Source organism: Mustelus asterias, chromosome 8, assembly GCF_964213995.1.
Source record: "Mustelus asterias chromosome 8, sMusAst1.hap1.1, whole genome shotgun sequence".
NCBI classification, from domain to species: Eukaryota; Metazoa; Chordata; class Chondrichthyes; order Carcharhiniformes; family Triakidae; genus Mustelus; species Mustelus asterias.
In genome coordinates this window covers 52572085-52599230 of record NC_135808.1, presented here as the reverse complement: position 1 = coordinate 52599230, position 27146 = coordinate 52572085, and the positions used below count along the sequence as shown (strand labels likewise).

At 41.7% G+C, this 27146-nt stretch overlaps 1 protein-coding gene across 1 annotated transcript in view; it reads right to left on the bottom strand.

Annotated features, from left to right (window-relative positions):
* Positions 1-11913: 11913 nt before the first annotated feature.
* The window catches only part of LOC144497163 (interferon-inducible protein AIM2-like), a 28121-nt gene continuing 12888 nt past the window's right edge, over positions 11914-27146 (bottom strand). Inside the window, exons 3-6 of the mRNA XM_078217965.1 lie at positions 21981-22072; positions 19127-19543; positions 13958-14161; positions 11914-12162 (exon numbers count right to left, since the gene is read on the bottom strand). Of these exons, the coding sequence (XP_078074091.1) occupies positions 12154-12162; positions 13958-14161; positions 19127-19543; positions 21981-22072 (722 nt within the window). The 3' untranslated portion in view covers positions 11914-12153. The remainder of the gene's footprint in view (positions 12163-13957; positions 14162-19126; positions 19544-21980; positions 22073-27146) is intronic.

Here is a 27146-nt window from a genome sequence, read left to right as displayed (position 1 = left end):
TTGGCAGGAAGAATAAAAATTAAGCATATTATCTAAATGTTGAGAGATTGCTGAACTTTGAGATGCAGAACGATCTGGGTATCCCAGTGCATGAATCGCAAAAGGTTAGTATGCAGGTACAGCAAGTAATCAGGAAAGCTGAATGTAATCATTTATAGTGAGGGGAATTGATTACAAACGTTTTGTGGTTATGCTTCAGTTGTACAGGACACTGGCGAGACTACATTTGGAGTACTGTGTAAAATATTGGTCTCCTTATTTTAGTAAGGATGTATATGTGTTGGGAGCAGTTCAGGGAAGATTTTCTAGACTAATACCTGGAATGGGCAGGTTGTTTTATGAGGGAAAGTTGAACAGACTAGACTTGTATCTGCTGAGTTTAGAACAATAAGAGGCAACTTGATTGAAACATATGATCCTGAGGCGTCTTGACAGGGTGGATGTGGAGAGAATGTTTCCTCTTGTTGAAGAATCTAGAACTAGGGGTCACTGTTTAAAAATAAGGGGTCACGTTTAAAACAGATATGAGGAGTATTTTTCTCTCTGAGAGGATCGTGAGTCTCTGGAACTCTCTTCCTGAAAAGATAGTGGAAGTAAAGCAGAACTAGATAGATTCTTGATAAGCAAGGGGGTGAAAGCTTATCAGGAGAGGAGGGAATGTAGGTTTGAGGTTACAATCAGATCGGCCATGATCTTATTGAATGGTGGAGCAGTCTTGAGGGACCAAGTGGGCTATTCCTGCTCATAATTGGTATGTTTGTATGTTCCATTGCGCAGAGCCAATTTAAACTGTGCTTCAGTCAATGGTTGTGTCATTGTGCGAGTGGTGTCAAAACAGCTTATTAATGATGTTGACCTTAAGTTAATGAACAATCCAGCTAAGAGTGATGTACCGCTTCCAGGCAATTCCTCGAAATCCATTGAGGCTGTTAAAGATAAGGATGTCTCAGCAGGATCAATGGACTGGATAAACATATGCTTGTCTTTCAATCTCCTGTAAAGAACAGTGACTTCAACTAAATAAAATAATTTGTCAGCATGATAGAAAAGAGCATCAGGATTTTCTGACCCATCAGCAACTTACTTTAAATCATAGAATCCCTACAGTGCAGAAGGAGGCCATTCGGCCCATCGAGTCTGCATCGACAACAATCTCACCCAGGCCCTATCACCATCACCCCACATATTTACCCTGCTTATCCCTCTATCCTACGCATCCCGGGACATTAAGGGGCAATTCAGCATGGCCAATCCACCTAACCTGCAAATCTTTGGAGTGTGGGAAGAAACCGGAGCACTCAGAGGAAACCCACACCGACACGGGGAGAATGTGCAAACTCTGCACAGACAGTGACTGAAGCCAGGAATCAAATCCAGGTCCCATTAGCTGTGAGGCAGCAGTGCCACTGCACCTTAAAGTAGCAAAAGAGAACCATAATTTAAGAAAGGTTGTAGAGATAAACCAGGGAACTACAGACAAATGAGTCTCATATCAGTGGTAGGGAAACTATTGGAGAAACCTCTGAAGGAGAGTATCTTTCTCCATTTGGAGAGGCAAGGTTTGATCAGGGATAGTCAGCATGGCTTTGTCAAAGGGAGCTCATGTCGAACAAATTTGATTGAATTTTTTGAGGAGATGACCAGGTGTGTAGATGAAGATAGTTCAGTTGATGTCGTTTATATGGATTTCAGCAAAGCCTTTGACAAGGTCCCACATGGGAGACTTGTAAAGAAGGTAAGGCAATGCCTGGTTCTAAATAAGAACAAAAGGACTTACTGAAGCCACATGAGAAGAGACGTTGTCACGGAAGATTTCATCTTGATTTACAGTTTGCACCTAATGGAATTGCCAGCAAATAACAGTTCTTGACAAAGTTACCCAGATTGATAAAATTGCTCTATCTTTTAATCAAGAATCCTGAAAAACTGTAGAAACGGTACAAAGTGAAAAGAGTGATATCTTTTAACACATAACAGAAGAGTGAAGTCACTGGCAGTAAGGCAAATTCGAATTTATATGGGAGAAAGATCTTTAAAAACTCATAAAAGTTAGACTTTGGGCCCTGTTTTACCATTTTTATTCTAAGTGCTGGGTGGACTTGAAACTGGGAGTGTTTCAGATCTGACTTTTAGATCTGTTCTCAGGCACCCCCCATACACGCTCCGCCTGAAAAAATAGCAGCGGTTCTGAATCGCGCTGCAGAAGCCTATGGGCGGGGCTTAACACACCCTGAAACCCTGCAGCTCCAATTGGCGCCTCCAACTGCGCATGCGTAGAAAAGAAAGATTGAGAAACGCTCCGGTGCCACATCGCTCCTGGGCCGGAAAATGCCTCCCCTTGGCCCCCACAGACAGTGCCCCACCCCCACAACATAACTGACCCACTTATCCCCCCACCATCACGCCACCCAGACCAATCATGGGCCCCTCCCCCCTTCCCCTGCACCGATCACACGCATAGTGGCAGCGGACCCCCCCATTCCCCCCAGCGATCACATGCAGAGTGGCAGCGGATACCTCCTTCCCCCCCACCGATCACACACAGAGTGGCAGCAGACCCCTCCCCCTGCCCTCCCCTGCTCCTGGCCCCCCCATCAAAGAGCCATCTGACCCACCTCCCTCCCCCCCCCACCAGAGAGCCATCTGACCCACCTCCCTCCTCCCCCATCAGAGTGCCATCTGACCCACCTCCCCCCAACTCCCCATCCCCCCACGCCCCCCACCACTGATCTGAGTCAGAGAGCCACCGGAAGCTCTTAACTTACCTCCTCAGAAGCTGGAGCACCCAAATCGGACCTTCGCAGACCATGTCTGTTTCGCGCCGAATCTGGACGGGCGAACACGGTAGTAAAGGGGGAAGTGCCGATAAGTTTGGGCATGCAGCCCATTAAATCAATTTAAATGCATGCAATATATTTCGGGCGCGGTCCTGACGGAGGCCATTTTTGGCCCATGGTAAAGGGGGAACCGGCACAGAGGCGGGCACAGATCAAGCTACTCGCCTCACGCCCGACTTTACCAAGTTTTCGCACCTGAAAACAGGCGCAAAACTGGATTATAAAATCCGGCCCTTTAAGTCCTAACTCTTACATATGATTGGTGATGATGAGTTAATCTCTGTGTGATGATACTATGTCATTAAGAAACGTATTTTAATCATGTTTGTCTGCAGGGTTTTCAAGCAGGTCCTAGCATTTTATTGGTGCCATGATGTCTGTAACTGGTGTCCTCTAATTGTTACTGAAGCAATATAATGGACATCATGCTGATTTTAATCTGGACTAATGCAGTGTTCTGGGGTTTTATGGTCCGTTGGGGATTGCTGAGTGGAGCTTGATGTGGGGATGATTAACAGGTCAGGTGATATGTCTGGGGACAGTTTTTTTTAACAACATTGTTTTTAAAACTCTTACTGTGTTTACCCCAGTCCAACACCGGCATCTCCACATCATGACAGTTTTTCTGTACAGAAAAGTCCAATTTTTAGTTTCATTTCTCAGTTGCTGCTAAAAGCTGGTGGAAGAAGGCAGTGTCTCTGTCTCTCTTGCCAGAGGCTTTATGGAAAGCTCCAGGACTGGGAAGCCTCAGAGATTTAATCCAACATTCAAAGGACCAATTCATAGCAGCTGAAAATCCAGCATCATGTGAGCAGACTTGTTTCTGTGCCAAGTCTGGGGAAGGGTCTATGTCTGTGGGACGATGTTTGATTTGGAACAACATTGATAGCTGGCTGTTAAAGTTTATACTGTGTCATGTTTGAATTTTGTAACACGTAAAAGTTATGCTAATCCTTTTTATTATATTTTAACGGTGTTCTTAAATACACTTTGTTTGATAAAAGCTTCCTAGAGGTCACTTGGATCATACCTGGAGTGAAACTCCTTATGCTAACCCATGCCAAAATCAAATGTAAAACTTAGGGTCCAGGCTAACTTCATGAAACACCTTGGAGTTTCTGGCCTGGTGTAAGTGTTGATGTGGATTGTGTACTGGTGAGATGGAACGAAAGACTGATAAATAAATATGCAATAAATTAGCTGTTAAAATGTGTTGAATGTTATAAGTTATCACATTTTGCATTATGTTCTGGAAATGTCATCACTTGGGTGATGACTTTTCATCTTTTGGGGGTAGGTGTTACAAATATGAAGTTTGTAAGATGGTTATGTTTTAATTGTCTCCTTAATTTAGAGTGAAATGGAAGAATGAAGAGGGTGTGTGACTTATTCTGAACTCTGTCCAACAACGAGCTTGGGTGGTTTGGTTGCTATGGGATAGTGAGGTCCAGACTGCTTTATTTGGAACAGGGTTCAAGATATTCACAATTGTGGACAATGGCAAGAGCATCTGTGATGACTGTATGTGGACTGTTAGTCTTCAAGTCCTACAGGGAGTGGAAGGAATGTCAGGCTGTACAAGTAGTTATACTTTAAACTGTCAATTTAATTCCAAGATAGAATGATATTGAGGTGTCGAGAGCAGAGCTAATTAGAATTTCCACCTGGATATAATTCCCATGTGATTCACATTGCGATTGAGATGGGCTTTGAGTGGGCAAGAATCCAAGGGAATCCATTGTAGGGTTGGATTTTCTTAAGCGATTACCGAACCTGACAAAATCAGGTCACTCTGCCAGAATCTGAGAGAAAGAGTCAGACATCTGGGGTGGAATTTTCCATAAAAAAGATTAAGGCTTGAATTTTCTGGCCATTCATGTCCCGCCGCTGCTATAAGCGAGGACAGAGAATTTGGCGCTCAGCTAAATCTCCATTCACTGCAGTGGGACCAGAGAATCCCTCTGGCATGAACGGCCAGAGAATTATGGCCTAAGTATCATAGCGGTGAGAAAACTGGAGTGATCCCCCCTGGTCTGTCCGGTACAGACTGGACCACAATCATCCCACACTTTGTCATTTTCTGAGAGACTGGTGAGTTGTGCGTCAGTTCTGGGAGGGGCGTGGTCTAAGCACACTAGTGAGCCCGCTGCAAAGCGATCAACTGCCGTTTTAAAAGGGCTACTTTAAATATGCTAATCGGTTTCGCCCCCAGACTGTTTGCGCCAGTATAAAGGGACCAGGATGGTTGCAAACCGCTTGCTGCCAGGCATAAAACCCATTTTTAGGCCTGCACGCTATTTTCCAGGATTGGTATGATCTGCACCAGGACAGTAAGGCCGGAAAATCTCCCCTCATCTCTGTTTTCATCGGCAGAATGCCAGTGGGAGTTTGTGCTCACATTGAAGAGACCAAGGGCAGGATTCTCCAGCCCTTCCCACCTGTGGAATCTTCCATCCTGCCAAAGTCAACCCCCATTATTTGTTCCCCAACGGCGCGGCATGGGTGAGGACTGTAAAGTACTATTGATTTCGGTGGGACCGAAGATCCTGCTGGCAGATGATAGTGAGCCACCTCCAGAATGGGAAAACCCACCACAGGAGGGCTGGAGAATTCTGCCCCAAGTTGGTGAGGATTTAAACAAGGCTCAAAGATTTGCCTAGCTTAAGGTACAGGGAGGAATCTCCAGGGTAACCACCAATTTTGGGATTAAAAGTTACCCAGCTTGAAAGGGCAAAAGGAAGGCAACCCTTGAGGACTAAGAATCACTTTGGACTGGTTTCAGGAGAAGGAAGTGTCCTCCTAAGGCAGCATAAAGTACGAATGCAACTTGGGATTTTTGGTTGTTTTAAAAGTAAAATGGGGGAAGTTCTTTTCCGTGGTTTAAAGTACATGTTGCCTAAGAATGTTGCTTTCAATTCATTTGTGACAGTAAAAGCCTCAATACTTGACATTTTGTCGTGTGACTCTTTCAGTCAACCATTGGAAGTTCAAACGTCTCTTTAAAAGTTATCGCTCTCTGGGCATCATAACAGTATACCAGTTGACACTGGGCTCCTGATCACACTCAAATCATCATTGTGATCCTCACAGCCAGCAGCCCCTGAGATGAGGATGTCATCTGCCAGGTTTCATCATTTGTGTGTCCTCAGGCGATTCAGCAGGCTAATCCTGGAGCCACTACTCTTTGGCAGAGAGGACAAGAGTTGCCCTGAGGAAGGGATTTCTTGCTTCCACTTTCGTCACTTCCCAACACAGTAGAAAAATGGGTATCACTGGTGCGGGTAAAGAAAAGTGGAAGATGAGGTTAATGCTCTTATCTAGTCAATGACCCAGCACACAAACCACAGTCGTGCAGCCATTTCATTCCCAGATAGTACTCACTTGAAAATTTAAGCTAATCTTAGACCGTAGGCGCAACTAAATTCTCAAAGCTCACTCATGCAACGGTGAGGACACCCTAACCTGGGAAAATCTTACAGCCTGGGTCATTCGCGGCAAGCAGCAGATTAAGGCATCCCTCTACATTCTCCAGGGTTACACGTGGCAGTATGATAAAATAAGAGCCACAATAAAGAAAAACAGAGAGGGGGCAACTTTCAGTGGTTTCACATATCCCAACAGATCAGTAAACTGTTGGTCCATCACTTACCAGAAACACAGTTCTTCAACACTTCCTGATGGATGAGAGGTCAACACTTTGCCAGTAGTTTAACACAGGTTCAGGGGATCTCACATCCAGGGAGAGTACGGTTCCTCCACTTCTGTTAACCCCCAGTTTCTGCTCGGATGCGGCTGCTTTGGGGTAGTGGGAGTTAAGAATGACATTTAAACACCTACCAACTGGAGGCTTTCAACGCCTTATCTGGCAATTTGACTCATTCATGGATCATGCAGCTCAGTACCTCCACTATACAAAGTTAATATTTTTGCTGACTGTTTCTCGATTTCTGCCGAGCAAATGTCCTCTCCTTGCTCCTTTCTATCAGCAAGTCCCAGAATGCCCAGTGAGATCTGTTGAAAGCTTAATATTTTTGATTGGTTTACTAATCCCTTAAAATGTGGTAGGGGATTTGTGTGTTGTTTTTTATTCCCAGCGTGCTGTTGCCTGAATTACTTTAATCTGCACTATCAGTGAAAGCCTATCATTTTCTCAAATGCAATTTTAGTCATGAAAACTGATTTTCAAAAAAAAAAGGTTTACAGCTCCCAGATATAAGCAGCTGCTGCTTCCCATCTGGAACTGTCCTCAAAGCCAGTGACTGAAATTGCCCACATTAATGAATTAAGGAATGAAGTCCCTTTTATCTCCCTTCCCATTTCGGTCACAGTCTCACATATCACAATATTGTTCGGCAATGAAAAATCAATAAGAAAATATTGCAACAGGATATTGTTGGTTTGATTTTATTGATAGAAATTCCGAGTTCATGAAGGTCACTCTGCGTATGGCAGGCGGGAGATTAAATCTTTAGTCCTGCCTGGCATATATTCCAATAGCTGTGTTGAATTGAATAACAAGCAACAGACATTGAACAAAATGAAGGACCAAATCCATTTTCACTCTCGACTGGCCTCATTTCTTTTTTCAATGAAGCTGTGCTATTTTTAGTGAGGCTGATGTTTACCATTAACTCTCTCCAGTAAGAAAGAAGCCCGGTTAGTGAGAATCCTATATCTGTGGGTACATAAATGGGCTAAATCCTCCAGGAAAAATAACTGAGAGCTCATGATGTGCACTGTCATTAATGTGCAAATTAATCAGCAAGCTTAAGATGTTCAACGTGAGTTGTAAATCTTCAGAACTTGCTGGGTGATTTACATTGCCCTGCCATTTGCCTGATAAAAAAATGGGCATCTGGCTCTCAGTTGCCCCATTATTTTTAAGAACTTGCTGAATGAATTCAGCATTAATTGCCCATTATACTTGCCGCAGAAAGTTAAGGCTTATACTTAAAAGCGCAAGTATCTTCTGTTTATTTATTTAGTTATTAGTGTCACAAGTAGCCCCACATCTATAGTAAAGAAAGCCCACCAACGCCTCTACTTTCTCAGAAGACTAAGGAAATTTGGCATGTCCGCTACGGCTCTCACCAACTTTTACAGATGCACCACAGAAAGCATTCTTTCTGGCTGTATCACAGCTTGGTATGGCTCCTGCTCTGCCCAAGACCCCAAGAAACTACAAAGGGTCGTGAATGAAGCCGAGTCCATCACGCAAACCAGCCTCCCATCCATTGACTCTGCCTACACTTCCCGCTGCCTCGGAAAAGCAACCAACATAATTAAGGACCCCATGCACCCAGGACATACTCTCTTCCACCTTTTTCCATCGGGAAAAAGATACAAAAGTCTGAGGTCATGTGCCAACTGACTCAAGAACAGCTTCTTCCTTGCTGCCCATCAGATTTTTGAATGGACCTACCTCGCACTAAGTTGATCTTTCTTTACACCCTAGCTATGACTGTAACATTACATTCTGCACTCTCTGCTTTCCTTCTCTATGAATGGTATGCTTTGTCTGTATAGCGCGCAAGAAACAATACTTTTTGCTGTATACTAATACATGTGACAATAATAATTCAAATCAAATAAACACTACATTGAAGTTACTGTGAAAATCCCCGAGTCGTCACACTTCGGTGCCTATTCGGGTACACTGAGGGAGAATTTAACATGGTCAATGCACCTAACCAGCACGTCTTCGGACTGTGGGAGAAAACCGGAGTACCCGGAGAAAACCAATGCAGACATAGAGAGAACATGCAGACTCTGTAGAGTGACCCAAGCAGGGAATCGAACCCAGGTCCCTGGTGCTGTGAGGCAGCAGTGCTAACCACAGTGCCACCCCATTTATTTTTAAATAAAATTTATTTGTTAATACAATGTTAATATAACTGTTTAACCTTATTCCTGAAGGTCGAAAACTCTTAAATATGTTTTAAAAGGTATAATTTTAAATTTAAATATTTTTTCTTAGATTTTGGCCTCTCTATTTCTCTTCTGTACTTCTTTTGACTTGAATTAATTCCTGTTACATTCTTGATCCTGAAATTTTCAGGAGGTCCACTGCTAGTCCCATTGTTTACTGAGATCCCTGATACCCCATTACCTTCGTCATTATAGACTCGCGCTTCGAGCAAGTTACAATGCAAATTGTATTTGAGCTAAAGGGTGCAGGAAATACCTTAATAAACAGCACACATATATGGAATATCACATTCCATTTGGCTCAATTATGGATTGGTCTAAGTTTCTGTCTCTGTCTCCTTCTGTCTTCCATGCACATATCTCATTGCCGCTCTCAATGTCCTATACGTTGCTCTCTCTCTGCCTGTCATATTGCTTGATTTCTCCATGCGTCGCACTCACTGTTTTCTAACCGCTCATCTGTCAGTGTTTTCCTACCTGAGGGCGACTCTTTCTGTCCTGTGAAAAAGAGGAGCAACTTCCTTCTCGTACTCCATAAACATATTAAAATACATTTGAAACAATGGGAAGATGGGGTGCTTACTCGTATCATCACTGGACCAGTACTCCAGAGGCCCAGGTTCATGCTCTGGGGACAAGGGTTCAAATCTGAGCATCTAATTTAAATTAAATTAATAAATTTGGAATTTTTACAACTCGATTGTTGTAAAAATACAGCTGGTTCACGAAATGCCCTTTTGGGTCGGTAATCTGCTGTCCTTAACTACATAGAACTCCAGAATCACAATAATGTGGCTTACTCTTAACTGCAGTTTGAAATGGCCAAGCAAGCCATTTAATTCAAGGGCAATTAGGGATGGGCAATGAATGCTGGCGTTGTCAGTGACGCCCACATCCCATGAAAGAATGTGGGGGGGGGGGGAATGGGGACTTGTTGATGGCCAGATCTTCTTCCTCCACACCCAGAACAAAACATGAAACAAGCCAACAACTAGATCAGTTAATCATAGAAACCCTACAGTACAGAAAGAGGCCATTCAGCCATCGAGTCTGCACCAACCACAATCCCACCCAGGCCCTACCCCCATATCCCTCCCACTAATCCCTCTAACCTACACATTTCAGGACACTAAGGGGCAATTTAAGCATGGCCAATCAACCTAACCCGCATATCTTTGGAATGTGGGAGGAAACCGGAGCACCCAGAGGAAACCCACGCACACACGAGGAGAATGTGCAAACTCCACACAGACAGTGACCCAAGCCGGGAATCGAACCCAGGTCCCTGGAGCTGTGAAGTAGCAGTGCTAACCACTGTGCTACCGTGCCGCCCAACCACTGTGTTAACCACTGTGCTACCGTGCTTGCATTGTAAATGTGTCCTCAACTCAGAGAAACAAATCTCATTAACATGTGCATATCGGCAGGTGCCAGAGACTCTGAGAAGAGCACTCTCAGCTGAGTACATCTATCTCAAATACCTGCATGCTCCCGCATAACCCAGATAGGCCTGAGTGACGACATTCTGTTGAAGTCCCTTTGTGGCCTCTTCCCCCTCTATCCTGGCTTAGTCGAATGCTTTTCATTTCTGAGCCAGAAGTTCAAACCCCATTGCAGAGACAAAATCAAGGCTGAAACTCCAATGCAAATCTGAGGGAGTAAAGCACGGTTGTAGGTGCCGTTTTTCTAAGAAATGTTCAACTGAAGCCTCATGGCTCACTTATTTTGCAGTGAAGGTAAAAACATGAGAAGATTTCAAAAGAAAGGGGACATCAACAATGACCTCCGCTTCACAGAAACATTACATCAGATTTAATTTTTATTTAGTGGTGTTATGGGAACCATAAATCTGTTTCACACAGCAGTGTTAAGCACAAACAGGGCAGCAATTGAAGTGATTGCTAAAGGATTTATGAGTTTAGATCAAAGCCATAAATCTCCCATCATCAAATAAGCAGAAATCTTTAATAAACAGATCAATGTTTTCAAAGCATCAAAGGACAATATTTAAGTTGTTGCATGATTGCTTTAATGGTCACATGGTTTAATGGTGGTGACATTGGGCATTTCACAGTCTCCTGCCTTAAGTTTAGTTTTCTACTCTGTACAGGCAACAGCTTCTGCAAGATGATATTATTTTGAATCTATGGGCCCGATTTTATCATCAGGTTGCGCCCGTTTTCGGGTGCGAGAACTTAGTAAAGTCGGGCGTGAGGTAATTAGCACGATCCGCAACCGCCTCCACGGCCATTCCCCCTTTACCAATGGCTGAAAATGGCAGCGATTGGGACCGTGCCCGAAACGGGCACAGCAGCAATTTAAATACATTTAAATTGAATTAATGGGCCCAACTTTACCAGCACTTCCCCCTTTACCACCGTGTTCGCCCGTCCAGATTTGGCGTGAAACAGATATGCTCCGCAAAGGTCCAACTCGGGCGCTCCAGCTTCTGAGGAGGTAAGCCCAGAGCTTCCGGCAGCTCTCTGACTCAGATCGGTGGGGGTTGGGCGGGGGGTGAAACTGTTAAGGTGTGTTCCTCATGATTAATTGTGGCTATTTACAAAATCTTGCATTCAGAGAAGCTGATAGCTGATAGAAGTAATCAAGGCATCTTGTACCACAAATAATTGTGTGCTTTATATTGGAAATCCATAGCAACAGAATACACTAGACCAAGGTCCAGAGGGGTCTAATGACTGGAGGGATGCAACAAATCTGGGATGTGCAGGAAAATCTACTAACAAGTTTAAATATTGTTCAGGGTGATGGCCAATAAATGAGTCCCATGGACTGGCAGAATGGAATGAGAGTGGAGAGTAGAGAAACAGAGAAAGCAAACTTGTAGTGGAGAAAGAGCCTCCAATAGAGGATCTTAGCTCGTAACATCCCACCCAAGGCCAATGAAGAATTCCGTTCTGCAAGCAGTGGACACCCCCTGCCCCCCCCCCCCACCACAGAGCCATTTGACCCACCTCCCTCCCCCAGCCCCCCGCCCCCACCCCCCCGCCGCCCCGCCCCCCCGCCCCACACCCCCCCCACACCCCGCCCCCGACACCCGTCCCCGACACCCGCCCCCGACACCCGCCCCCGACACCCGCCCCCGACACCCCTCAGGCATTTTGGAATAGCCTGACCTTCTATGGTCTTATTTATGTCTTAGGTTATACGGAGTCAGCCTTATCAGGTCTTACAGGGGTCAGGCATTTTGAAATAGCTTGGTCAGCCGTTCTTATAATTTTCCCATCATGCCATCACTTAGTCCGTACAACTTCACAGGTGCAGAATGTAATGTTACAGTCATAGCTAAAGTGTAGATAGATAGAAGTTCTTCAAGTGAAGGTTTGTGAAATGCAGCAAACCACTCTTTCAGATGATGACCTGACATCGGTCACTGCACCTAAGGAAAGAACAAATAACATTAGAGAATATACTGATGTTTAAATTACATCAACGTTGATAATTTAAAAGTAAACCTATGGGTACTTTGTTAAAACAACTCCCCAGCCCACAAATAAGACAGTCATGCAATAGCTGGATCTTGCAGAATAATTTCATGTTTTCATAATAAGCTCACCTACAACTGTGAAATGAATGCAATATCAGATCATAATCAATTTATGCAGATTTTCTAGACTTAGAGGTGGCAGGATTGGCTGTGAACCTTTCTTACTGAAACACATGTTAGAATTTCTGAATTTGTGGGACACAGTCAGATAGCCAGTGTTGTTACTCTCTTTTATGTTATTGTCAAGGGGCAACAAACAATGAGTAGTGCAACTCTAATTTTCCAATAAAGCACAATTATGTATGAGCCCATCCTGCATGATATGAAAAACCGAATTAGACCAAGGACTGAATATTTTTCTTCAGTAAAGCAACATGATTAGACTATTAGAAAATGCATAGGAATGAAGGTCATTAAACCCTATGAGCCAGTTCCGTCATTCAATGACTTCTTGGCTGATGTGTGGCTTTGAATGTACATACAAGCAGGTTTAGTGTCTTTCTGAACCTTCTGGAGTTTCTCGGTTGATTTCTCTGTCTGAGAGTTCTTTTTGATTTGGCACCTTTTGCTGGTTAGATGGTGCATTCTCTTAAGAGATGTATAAAGCTGGCAGGGTGGAGAGCTGCTCTCTCCCTCTCGAGACTTGAAAGGTGGCAGTTGCTAACTCCTGTTTTTCCCTCTTGCTCTCTCTTTTCTACTTGTGATGATCTGTCAATTTTCCTACAATAGGATTGGTCTGATTTTTTTCAACATCATCAAATTTAAATCTTATAGGTTCTTGGTAGCTGAGTGCCTGCTTTAAATTGATTGGGCAAAATTCAATCAACAACAGCTTGTCTTTGTCAAGGCTACTGCTTGACCTTTTGATACAAGTATTTCAGCTTGGACTTTAAATGTACTTTGCATTTTAAACCTCCAAGCACTGAAACAAAACCAGCTTTTAATTTTTTTTCCTCGAGTATTTTTACAATTTTTAACATTTTTATCAACAACACATTCCAACTTCACAAACTCAACTTCACAACAGTATTCCAAAATTCCTGTCTCATTAACTTTCACGGGTTTGGTGGAAATCATATTTAGATTTAGTGAGTTAATAGATTTAGTTTGCTCATGACATCACTTTGTCTGTTACTTTAAAAGATGACCTCATGTATAGCAGATAAGTTTCCTTTGCTAATATGGCCAGCGGTAATTTCTAAGTTATAATGTTTCCATTACTTATTAAAACATACCGAATTCAACAGTTTGCTACGGTGCCATTTTTTGGTTTTCCACAGGAAGTGGAATTATTCAGATTTGGATCTGAATTTGCTGCCCTTTATCTAGGGAGGAGGATCCCAAGATTTTCACATTCCTGTGGTGCCTGTGATTCAAGAATTTAACGAATGGCAGTTTTGATTCTCCCTCCCTCGCTAAGTTCAATGGAATGGTAAGATTGAATGGTAGTTTCAATTACTGAGAGCAGTGAATAATTACAAGGTGTAGCCCACTGAAAGATGAGAGGAAATCTAGGCTACTGTCTCCGTGCAGCATAACAAGTAGGGCTGTTGCTTTCATTCTTCTTTACAGCTGTGGGTCCTAACCTCACCCACCTTTAATGGTTCAATTATATTGTATTCGTGAAATCTCCATTCACATGATCCATTTCATGGTAAATATCAGCAGCAAATGAAAGTCATCTTACCTTGACATAACTATCACACTGATGCCGAAGTTGTATCTCTTTTTTGTACACATTCACTTTAATCCCCAGCATCTTCAGATATTTTCCTATTTCACAGGACAATATTTTTGGTGGTTTGAATATGATAACATTAATCTGATCGGAGCCATCTGTTATAGTGATACGAAGTGGAGATTTATCTTTTCCCTTGATTGGCTGTGAAAACTGTAACAAAACACGCATAAATAAATACAAGCTATTTAAATATACAACAGTTTGCATGTATATCGCTCATTTAAGAATTATTTTAACTTGACTTTGTCTTGTTCAGTAAACAATAATGAATCAAAATTACAATGTTTAATAACTTGATTGAAGTATACAAGACCCTGAACAGTCTTGACAAGTTCCCAGATGTATCTTGCAGCACTTAGAAAAAAAATTAGGCAAAACGTGATTCTTGCTAGTAGGGGGGAAATGGGCGGAGCATATTCACTCGGGGAACTCAGCTGCTTCCAGTGTGTACACAGTGCACTGGGATATCTGTCACTCCCCCCCAGACATCACTTTCCCCCACCTGATCGCCCCTCATATATCCCCTACCCCCGATCTCCCTCCCAGACATCACGCCCCAATCTCAACCCCCCCAGACTTTGCCCCCCCCCCCCCCCGATCATCCTGTGGACATCACCCTCCCCAACTCCCGATATTGCCCCCCGCTCCTGACCGCTGCCCCAGCTGATCACCGCCCCTGATCCCTCCCCCAGCTGATTGCTGCCCCAGCCAAATCCTACCCCACTCCACCCCCGATGCAGAGTACCCCCCCCCCCCATTGGAGCTCCCCCACCTCCCTATCATGGCCCCGCCCCCATCATGGGCCCATCATTTCAGGTTCCACCCCTCCCCCTAGATCCTGCACCTTGGCACTACCTGGGGTCCGGTGGGCAGTGCAAGCGTGCCCATTGGGCACTGCCCGCCCTGCCCCAACTATCTCGGAGGTCTCAATGTCCTCCAGTCCCACCAGCGAGGCCATCATGTCAGGTCCCTGTTGTTGGGGACCATATGTGACCCTCACCTGTGAGGACCTCCACCGGCGAGCAGATAAGGACAAGTGAGACCAGACGACTGTGTCCGAGACTTACTAATTACATTGAAATTAACAAATGAATATGTAAATCAGCCTCATGCCAAACTGATTTCATCGACAAACAGGGCCAGTAACATCGCGAGAGGCAAGAAACCAGGCACGAGCCAGTGAGATCGCCTCCTTTACCTCAGAAGGTGATGGAGGTGGGATCATTGAATATTTTTAAGGCAGAGGTAGACAGATTCTTGTTAGATGAGGGAATCACAGGTTAACAGGGGAGATGGGGTTGTGGAATTCATAACACAAACAGACCAGCCATAATCTTATTGAATGGCAGAGCAGCTTGAGGCCTAATTCTGCTTCTCTTTTGTATATGTATATAAATACAAAGAAAGAACCAAGCACTCATATTATGCTTTTCATATCCTCAGTTCAACCCAAAGCACTTTGCATTAATTAATTGATGCTGACGTAATCACTGTTGTTTTATTGGCTACTTCCCAGCAATGTAACACTGTGCCTCTGCTGTAACTACTTACACCTTCCCTGGAATTGCCTTTTATTTCTTAACTTGTTTTATTATTCCCCCACCCCGCAAACCATCATTCATTTTGCCATTTAATCACTGTTGCCAAACACAGACGTATCCGATTTTTTTCCCCAGCCAGCCCATTTCCTTGCTCTGCATTTGCTTAAAACATGCTAAATATTAACGTCACAGTAAAAAGGAGAAAAATGGATAGAACACAAATATAGATAACGAGGTACTTAACAGGTTAGCAGCAACCAAGGAGGAAAATACATCATCTATGATTCTACCAGATCCAGATGGAATTCATCTAAGGCTGCTGGGTGAATTAAGGTTGGAAATTATGGAGGCTCTCAATCCAATCCTTCTTTGATATGGGGGAGCTGTCAGAGGAGTGGAGGATTGTACATTTCTGTTCGAAAAAAGGGAGCAGAATAATCCCAGCAATTTGGATGCCAGTCATTCTAACATCGCTGTGGAAAGTTTTTTAGAGACAATAATCCAGGTCAAAACTAAGCACTGTTTGGAAAAATATGGCTTAATAAATGAAAGCCAGCACAAATGTTTATAAAAAGCAAGTTCTATTTGATTAATTTGATTGATTAAGTAACAGAGAAGGTTAATATTATGTATATGGACTTTTCAAAATGATGAAGTGCCACATAATAATCTTGTCAGCAAAACTGAAGGGTGGGGTTTTCCAGTCCTTCCTGCCAGTAGGATTTTCCGGTCCTACCGAAGGTGACCTTGCACGGTGGGTTCCCTGGTGGAGGGATGGGCGAACCATCTCTGCCGCCAGAAAAGACGTCGCAAAGTTTATGAGATTGGAGGGACAGTAACTGTGTGGATTCAGAATTGGTTAAGAGCGTATGGATGAAGAATTATTTTTTTCGGGAAGTGTGTGTGTGTGTGTGTTAGTATTCCCTAGGGGACCACTTCTCTTTTAATCTATACTAATGTTTAAAAAGGGCTGCAGGGAAAGGCCTGGGAACTACAGGCCGGTGAGCCTCACATCTGTGGTGGGTAAGTTGTTAGAAGGTATTTTGAGAGACGGGATCTACAGGCATTTAGAGACGCAAGGACTGATTAGGAACAGTCAGCATGGCTTTGTGAGTGGAAAATCATGTCTCACAAAGATTGGGTTTATTGAAGGGGTAACCAAGAAGATAGATGAGGGCAGTGCAGTTGATGTTGTCTACATGGACTTTAGCAAGGCTTATGACAAGGTACCACATGGTAGGTTATTGCATAAGGTTAAATCTCACGGGATCCAGGGTGAGATAGCTAAATGGATACAAAATTGGCTTGATGACAGAAGAAGGTTGTTTTTCAAACTGGAGGCCTGTGACCAGTGGTGTGCCTCAGGGATCGGTGCTGGGTCCACTTTTATTTGTTATTTATATTAATGATTTGGATGAGAATATAGGGGGCATGGTTAGTAAGTTTGCAGATGACACCAAGATTGATGGCATAGTGGACAGTGAAGAAGGTCATCTCGGATTGCAATGGGATCTTGATCAATTGGGCCAGTGGGCTGACGAATGGCAGATGGAGTTTAATTTAGATAAATGCGAGGTGTTGCATTTTGGTAGATTGAACCAGGGCAGGACTTACTCAGTTAATGGTAGAGCGTTGGGGAGAGTTACAGAACAAAGAGATCTAGGGGTACAGGTTCATAGCTCCTTGAAAGTGGAGTCACAAGTGGACAGAGTGGTGAAGAAGGCATTCGGCATGCTTGGTTTCATTGGTCAGAACATTGAATACAGGAGTTGGGACGTCTTGTTGAAGTTGTATAAGACATTGGTAAGGTCACACTTGGACTACTGTGTACAGTTCTCCCTATTATAGAAAGGATATTATTAAACTAGAAAGGGTGCAGAAAAGATTTATTAGGATGCTACCGGGACTTGATGGTTTGAGTTATACGGAGAGACTGGAGAGAGTGGGACTTTTTTCTCTGGAGCGTAGGAGGCTGAGGGGCAATCTTATAGGGATCTATACAATAATGAGGGGCATAGATCAGCTAGATAGTCAATATGTTTTCCCAAAGATAGATGAGTCTAAAACTGGAGGACATAGGTTTAAGTTGAGAGGGGAGAGATACAAAAGGGTCCAGAGGGGCAATTTCTTCACACAGAGGGTGGTGAGTGTCTGGAACAAGCTGCCAGAGTTAGTAGCAGAGGCAGGTACAATTTTGTCTTTTAAAAAGCATTGAGTCAGTAACATGGGTAAGATGGGTATAGAGGGATATGGGCCAAATGCGGGCAATTGGGACTAGCTTAAGGGTTTAAAAAAAAAAGGGCGGCATGGACAAGTTGGGCCGAAGGGCCTGTTTCCATGCTGTAAATCTCTATGACTCTATAATGACCTGGATTTGAATACAGTATACCAGATAATAATTTCAGACTTTTCACATAAAATAAAACTCAACATAGTAACAGACCACAAAAAGACCGAAGAAATGGCAAACACATGGCAGATAGCGCAATTTTAAAAGGTGCAGGAACATATACTCGAAGATGGCAGCACAAATTGAGAAGTCTGCTAAAAGGGATGTTAAAAGCTGTACTTGCCTTTATGAATGGCAGCATAGAGTATAAAAGCAACAAATTATGTTAAGCCTATGCTAAAATTACTGGTTCAAGCTAAACTGAAGGATTGTGGACAATTCTGGAATCCCTACTTTAGGAAGTGCTGTCAACATCTTACAGAAGCTACAAGAGAATAACTAAACTGTTATTCAGTTATGTGGAGAGATGAGCAAAACCAGGTGTCTTGCCTTCAAATCGAGCAGGTTAAGACGGATGTAATAAAAGTGCTCAAAATAATTAAGGTTTTTAAATCGAGTAAATAGAGAGAAACTGTGTGTGGTGGCAGTCAGACCCCAAACCACAAATTTAAGATAATTGCCAAACAACCAGAGATGACATGATGGGAGAAAAAGTCCCACAGAGAGATGATATGATCTGGAACACACCGCCTGAAAGGCTGGTGGAAGCAGATCCATTAGCAATTTAAAAAAAGAAATGGAATAAATACTTAAGAGTATTGCAAGAAAGAGTATGGGGAGGGGGAGGAGATTAATCTGATAGCTCTTTCAAAGAACTGACACAGTCATTAAATGACATCCTTTAATGATTTATCTTCTTTGTCTTTAATTTGTTTCACTTCTGGACAAGAACTCGGTTTTTCTCTCGAACATGCCACCTGAGCTGGAGTGTGTTTCCAGCATTTTTTGTTAAGCATTTCCGGTTTCCAGGATCCTCAGAATTTTTTTCTTGTTACTTTTTCTCTTAATTAAATGGTTAAATGGGTTTAATTAGTATTTTATTGAACACCAACAAATTCATTGAAATGTGTATGGTAACCATTCTATGCACCTTGCGTCTGTTCTAAGCCTGCTGTCCCCGTTCCAGGTCCCCAGCCCCCAAACCCACTATAGGTACTTCCCAACATTTGCTATAAATGATGAATCAAACCTGAGACCAGTCTGACTGACATGGGGCTCACTGACGCACTATGTAGTACACTTATGCAGTGTGCAATTGGGAAAAGACAGCTTACTGAAACATACCGTTGTGATCTCGAAACATCCATTTACAAATGTTCCTTCAGGCTTTTGTTTGATTTCTCTCAGACTGAGGACTGGCACCTCTTTTGTTGTTTTGATCACTTTGCTTGCCAATTTGTTGATTTGTGAGTTTCTTGTCACATTTATTACCCCATTTGAATACTTAAAATTGGTGATCTGAATGTTGGCACCTTTGCGAAATTCCCCATGTTCTCTGTTGTACACTTTCACTTGAATGGTGTCATTTTCATCTGCTATTGTTGCATGGAAGACCTTCATTTTCTTTGCTTGGTTGTTTATGTAATTGTGGTTCACCTTCTCCAGAATCTTCCCTCTGACAGTCAGATCTTTCTGATAACTCATGTCATTTAATTCCAGTTCTTTTAGTTCCCTTAAAGTTGTGATGCGAGATCCAGGAAACTGTGAGAAATACAATTCATTGGCTGGTAAATTTATATAGAAATCCCCATTATTATTGATCAACACATCTTCCAAAAGTTTCTCTTTTAATCTGTCAATATGATTTAAAACAGAAGGCACTCCTTTAATCAATTTCTTTGTTAACAGATAATATATCTTACAGCAAATTCTAGTGGCCTAGTGCAAGAAATCACCACTAGCTATAACATCAAGCCATAGAGAACAGAAGGTTTTATTGATATTGAGTAAACTGATCTGAGGCAGAAGTGCTGCAATTGACCATCCACCTTCTGAGATGGGCAGGTAAAATAAATCAGTTGCTTCGGGGACAGGGGTAGGTTGGGAGTTTGACTGGGGTGGTACACTTGTTACACTGTAATGCTCAGGGAGGACAGAAACCTCCTATGCCGCAGAAGGGCAAGGGTTTGCTTGATTTTCATTTTCAGTCTTATGAAACATCCTCTTCACCTTAAGTGAAGACAAGAATGGACTTGGTTGTCAAACTCTGCATAGTCTCACGGTGTGGTGACCCTCACTGTTTCGGTTGATGAAATATTGACCACTAGGGTGAGATCTGGAGAGCTTGTTATCAACAAAATTTGATACCAAAGTGGGGGAGAGGAGTTTTGTATTTAACACCATTGGAAAATACAGAAATCCATAAACTTGTGTAATGAGCATTTAGTTAGTAAATTGACTTCAATATAAATGAATGTGAGGTGGTACATTTTAGAAAGAAGATTAAGGAGACCATATACTCTTTATAAGAATCTAAAAAGGGTAGAGGAACAGGGGAGTCTAGACATACAGATACACAAAGGACTAAAACTATTGTGTTGGTTAATAAGGCTATTAAAAAAGCAACAAAACACCAGAGCTCATTTCTAGAGTGGTGAAATTAAAAAGTAAAGCAGTTATGCTAAACTTGTATAAAAACTTGGGAAGGCCACACTTGGGCTACTGTATACATTTCTGGTCTCTATATGACACAAAAAGTTGGAATATTGTGAACAGTGAGACGGACAGTGATAGACTTCATGACAACATATACAGGCTTGTGGAAATGGAATGTAGCACATGAAATTTAATGTGTAAAAGTATGTAGTATGAAGAGCAAGGAGAAGTAATTTAATATCAAGGATATAATTATAGAAGAGAATGCAGGAGCAGAGGAACCCTGGGGGCTTATGTGCACAAACCGTTGAAGGGGTTGGGGCAGATTGAGAGAATGGTTAAAAAGGCATTTGGAAATCTGGGCTTTATAAATGGATGTATTGAGGACAAAAACAAGGAAGTTATGGTGAACCTTTATAAACACTGGATCAACCTAAACTGGAGTGTTATATCCAAACCTAGGCTTCACATTTTGGAAAGGATATGAAGGCATTAGAGAGTTTGCATAAAATATTTATAAGAATGGTTCCAGTGATGAAGGACTTCAGTTACATGGATATATTGGAGCAGTTGGGGCAGTTCTCCTCAGAGAAGAGAAGGTTGAGAGGAGATTTGACAGAGGTGTTCAAAATCAGAAAGGGTCTGGACAGAGTAGATAGAAACTGTTGCCATTTATGGAAGGATCTAGATCAAGAGGATATTGATTCGATGTAAATGACAAAAGAACCAACAAGAACATGAGACATAGGCTTTTTTTTTCGTACAGAGCTAGTGGTTAGGATCTGGAATGCAATGGCTGAGAGTGTGCTGGAGGCAGATTCAATTGTGGCTTTCCAAAGTGAATTGGAGGATTACAAAAAGAGAAAATAATTGCATGGCTTACAGGAAGAGAACAGTGGAGTGGGACTAGCTAGCTGAAATTGCAGAGGGCCACTCTGGACACAACAGACCAAATGGCCTCATTCTGTGCTATGACCATTCTATGGTTATAAAAAAAAGACACAGAAGCACTGGAGAGACTGCAAAAAAGATTTACTAGAACAATATCAGAACTGGAAGTCATACCAATCAGGAAAGATTAAGCATCCTTGGATTCTTCTCTCTAGAAATGAGAATACTGGAAGGTGATCTGATGGAGCACTTTTTATGAGATTATAAAAGGTTTTGATAAGGTTGACTCAGAAAATACATCTCCACTTGTGGGTGAAACCAAAACTAGGAGACCTAAATATAAGTTAGTCAATAATAAATCCAATCAGGAATACAAAAGAGAAGTCCAGAGAGTGGTTAGAATATGGAACTCACTATAAAGGAGTAGTTAAAGTGAATAATAATGATGCAGTTAAGAGGAAGCTATATTATGGAGAAAAGAATGAAAGGATGCGTTGATGAGGTGTGGTAAAGAGCTTTAGGCAGAGATTCATTGAAGCAGAAACAGTACATTGACCTACTGGGCCAAGTGACCTGCTTTATGCTAGAAATATCATGCAATACACACCGTTAATATTGATCATTTCAATATTAAAATTGTAATGAATGGTACCTTTGGTGTTGAGTCAATTTTTTGTTTCCTTGCACTTTGGTTTTCCTGTAGTTTGGTTGGTCTATCTTGAGATATTTTGCGTGTTAATGGACCTGTAATGCAAAAACTGTTACCATATTGGAATACAGGAACAGGAGTAGGTCATTCTAAAAATTATATTAATGTCTATTGAATTAATCCCAATGCCTTTTCCCACACTCCCCTCCTCCAGTCCCATTCTTTAACATACTCATTTTTCAACCAAGGCATTTCAATTGATTATCACCTTTAGTGGTGTGCCCACATTCTCTCAAAAAACTGTGATAAAACTCATTGCCATGGCTTGCTATGAAAATGCTTAACTCAAATATGAAGTTTCTTTTAGGTTCCCCTTTTAGATTCCAGTAAAAGGGTGAAATGATAGTACTCTTCAAACTATTACCAGCCATATCCAGTTTTCTGGTAAGGAACAGCTAGCTTTTGGACTTTTGTAGAAAGAAGCAGGTCAATTTCTATGACAATGGGACATTTTGAATGGATGAGGCAAGCTTCTTGGGAAAGACAGCTTCCACCTAAATTTTGTGGGAGCACAAAGGTTGATAGAAGACATTCAGCTGGCTTTTAGAAAATATGTAAACGTGAGTACTGTGCTGATGTGTTTAAGGGCGGCTTTATTGATCATTATTATTAATTCTAAATTATTATGGATTATAGATTTTTACTATAGATCATTATTATTACAGATTCTGAAGAGCAGTCAGGGATGGGCAATCAATGCTGGCCTAGCCAGCAACGTCCACATCCCATGACTGAATAAAACAAATTAAACCAATCTGAAGTGTACAAAAATGAGTCAGTCATAAAGACCTTTACAATTTTCTAATGAAAAACTGTGGGCAATGAGAAATAAATCCTTAGAACTGCATTCAGGTGCTGTGCTGGAAAAATCACACATAATGTGCATTTCTAAGATTTGACTTGATGAAAATAATGAAATAGAAATTTTTCTAAGTCAACAAAAGTTTCAGAAAGGATAAATAGATCAAAGATTAGGCGCTGAATTTTCACCCCCAAATCTGGGAGCTCCACGGACCTTTAAAAATGGTAGATGGGACCCAATTCTGGGATTTCTGGCACCCTCAATTTTTGTAAGAAGTCTCACAACACCAGGTTAAAGTCCAATAGGTTTATTTGGTAGCAAAAGCCACTAGCTTTTGGAGCACGTGCTGCCCCTTTGTCAGGTGACTCACCTGACGATGGGGCAGCAAGCGCTCCGAAAGCTAGTGGCTTTTGCTACCAAATAAACCTGTTGGACTTTAACCTGGTGTTGTGAGTCCAACGCCGGGATCTCCACATAATGACCCTCAATTTTTGCCAGTGTAGGGGATGGATGCAGTTTTTTACTCCCAACGTGCCCACCAGTTCCAGTACAGGGAGAGGCATCTCCTAACTCTGAAAGATTACTTCAAAAGTTCCTACTCATTTCTACTTATGCCCCACAACCACTCAAAATGGCCCCTCATAAGCTCCATGCCAACCTATGCATCTCCACCCCTCCCCAATAACCCTCATATCTCCATGCCAAACTTTACTTCTCCACCAAGCCCCCAATGGCCCCTCATAACTTCCATGCCAAATTTTTATTTCTCCACCAACCATGCTTGTAACTTCCATGCCACTTCATAGCACTTCCATTCCCATTCACTTTAGTACGCACACTATATAGAACCAATGAATCCTATAGTAACAATGCCATGTGTGGAAAAAATTATGAAAACAGCCATTCACAACTTTCTTTAAAAAATCTGTGGTTACTACAACTCAATAAAAGTGTCAATCAACCAGAACTTTAAAGTATGAATAGCAGGAATTACAAACAATTGACACCCCCATTATCTTGTGTAAATAAACATGGAGCCATTGACAAAATACATAAGAACATACACTTTGGGAGAGGAGTAGACCACTCGGCCCCTCAAGCCTACTCTGCAATTCAATAAAATCATGGCTGATCTGATTGTAATCTCATTCCTGCCTACCCCAAAAAAACCTTTCAACCTCTTTTTAATCAAGAATCTATGTAGTCCTGCCTTAAAATATTCAAAGACTACTCCCATCACATTTTGAGGAAGAGTTTTCCAGACTCACAACCCTCTCAGAGAAAATTCTCCTCACTTCTACCTTAAATGCGTGACCTCTTATTTTTAAATAGTGACCTCCTAATTCTAGATTCTCCTACAAGAGGAAACATCCTCGCCACGTCCACCCTGTCAAGACCCCTCAGGATCTTAAAGGTTTCAATTAAGTCGCCTCTAACTCTTCTTAACTCCAGTGAATACAACCCTAACCTGTCCAACTTTTCCTCATAGGACAACCCATCAATTCCAGGTATTAGTCTCGTTAATGTTTGCTGAACTGCTAACATATTTACATCTTTCCTTAAATAAGGAAGCCAATACTGTCACAGTACCTTAGATGTGGTCTTAACTGCAGCGTAACCCCCCTACTTTTTCAATCAATTCTCTTATAAATTATAACATTCTGTTAGCTTTTGTAATTACTTGCCGTACGTGCATACTAACCTTTTGTGATTCATGCACAAAGACACCTAGATCCCTCTGAATGTCTGAGTTCTGCAATCTCTCTCATATTGATAATAAGTTTCATTTTTATTCTTCCAGCAAATATGGAATACATTTACCCACAGTATACTCCATTTTCCAGATCTTTGCCCATTCACTTAACTTATCTATATCCTTCTGCAACCTCCTTATGTCATTTTCACAACATACTTTCCTACCTATCTTTGTGTCATCTGCAAATTTAGCTCCATACCTTCACTCCTCTGATCTAAGTCATTGTATAAATTTTAAAATGTTGAGCCGCTGCATATACCTCTGTGAGACTCCACTCATCACATCCTGACACTCAGAAAAAGATCAATTTCTGCATACTTTGTTTTTTGCCAGCCAGCCAATCTTCAATCCATGTCAATATGTTCCCCTTACACCATGAGCTTTTATTTTCCTCAATAGCCTTTGATGTGGCACCTTATCAAATTCCTTCTGAAAATCCAAGTATAGTACATCTACAGGCTCCCCTTTATTTACCACGCATTTTACTCCACCAAAGAGCCCAAGTAAATTGGTTAAACATAATTTCTCTTCTGCACAGCCATTCAGACTCTTCCTAATTACCTCGAGTTTCTCTAAGTGCCCAACAATAACCTTCTTAAGGATTGATTCTAACACCCTCCATCGGACATACGTCAAGCTAACTGGCCTATGTTTTCCAGTTTTCTGTCTCCCTCCACTCTTGAATGGAAGGGTTATATTTGCTATTTCCAGTCTGATGGAACCACTCCAGAATCTACCGAATTCTTTTGTAGCTTCCTTATGTTCTCTTCACAATTTACTTTCCTACCTATCTTCCTATTGTCAGCAAATTTCGCAACCATCCAAGCAGTTTATAGAAGTTGTAAAAAGTTGAGGCCTTAGCACACTATTATTACATACTGCCAACCAGAAAAAGACCCATTTGTGCCAACCCTCTGTTTTCTGTCAGCTAGCCAATCTTCTATCCATGCCAATATTCTACCCTCTACACCATGAGTTTTTATTTTCCCCCACAAGTTCTAATGTGGCATCTTATCAAATGCCTTCTGGAAATCCAAGTACAATACATTCTTTTGTTCCCCTTTTTCCACAGCACATTTAACCAATAAGTTGGTTAAACATGATCTCCTTTTACAAAATCTTGTTGACTCTGCCTGTTTGCCTTGAATTTTTCCAAGTGTCCTTCCATAACATATTTAATAATGCTTTCTAACATTTTCCAATGATAGATGTTAAGCTAACTGTAGCTTCCCAATTTCTGTCTCCCTCCCTTTTTGAATAAAGGAGTTACATTTGCCATTTTCCAATCGGAAAATTAAAACCAATGCATCAATTATCTCCCTCACCACTTCTTTCAAAACATTAGGATGACATCCATCCAGACCTGGGGATCTGACAGCCTGTAGCTTCAACAATTTGTCCATAGCATTTCCCTGATGATTGTAATTTTTATGAGTTCCTCACTCCCTTCCATTTTCAGCTGTTTCTGGGATGTTACTTGTATACTCTTTGGTGAAGACTGATGCAAAATACCTGTTCAATTCGTCTACTATCTCCCAGCTTTCATCAGTTCTCCAGATGCACTTTCTAAAGACCAACGCTTACTTCAATTTTTTTCTCATTTAAATATCAATAGAAACTCTTACTATCCATCTTTATATTTTTATTTTTTCATAATTTTACCCTCCTTATTCATCTTTTTCATTTTCTTTGCTGTTCGTTATATTCTATCTTCTGACCTGCCATCTCTTTGTGTAATTATATGCTTTTTTAAAAGTATGTTACTGTCTGTAACTTTTTAAGTTAACCACGGATAGAATTTTTTTCTCATTGAAATATAATGATTCCATGTATTCTGAAATATCCTTTTCAATGTACATTTCTTTTAAACATGCATCTCTATTGACCTATCCCTTAACCTCATTTTCAGTTCATTTTAACCAGCTCTCTGTTTTCATAAACACATAATTGCCCTTATTGCAGTTTAAAGTATTAGTTCTTGATGCATTCTTCTCTCCCTCAAACTGAATACAAATTCAATCCAATTATGATCACTGTTACCTAGGGCAGTCTTCACTTTGAGGTTATCAATTAATCCTATCTCCTTGCAGAATGCTAGGTCTAGTACATCTTGCTCTCTGCTTGGCTCCAGAATGTGCTGTCCTAAGTAACTCTCCCAAAAGCATTCCATGAACTTCTCATCTATGCTACCTTTGCTCATCTGCTTTGTCCAGTCTATATATAGATTAAAATCCCCCATGAATATTGCCATACCTTTCTGACAAGATTCCATTATTTCTTCCTTTATACCCTGGTTTTAAAGTGTCGTTACAAATATGGGGCATGTACACGACTCCCAGTGTTTCTAATGAATGATAAACCAGATCATCACTGATTTGAAACTACATTTTTCTTGCTTTCTTTTCATCCATATCATTTCTAAAGAAAACAGTTTTCAGGTTGCTAATCAAAGGCACTTTATTCAGCTGAAGTCTGAGTGACTCTCAATGAATGCTCATGGTCTCTCAATAGTGTCTGTTAGATGCAATGCTCTGTCAATTCAACATTGCAT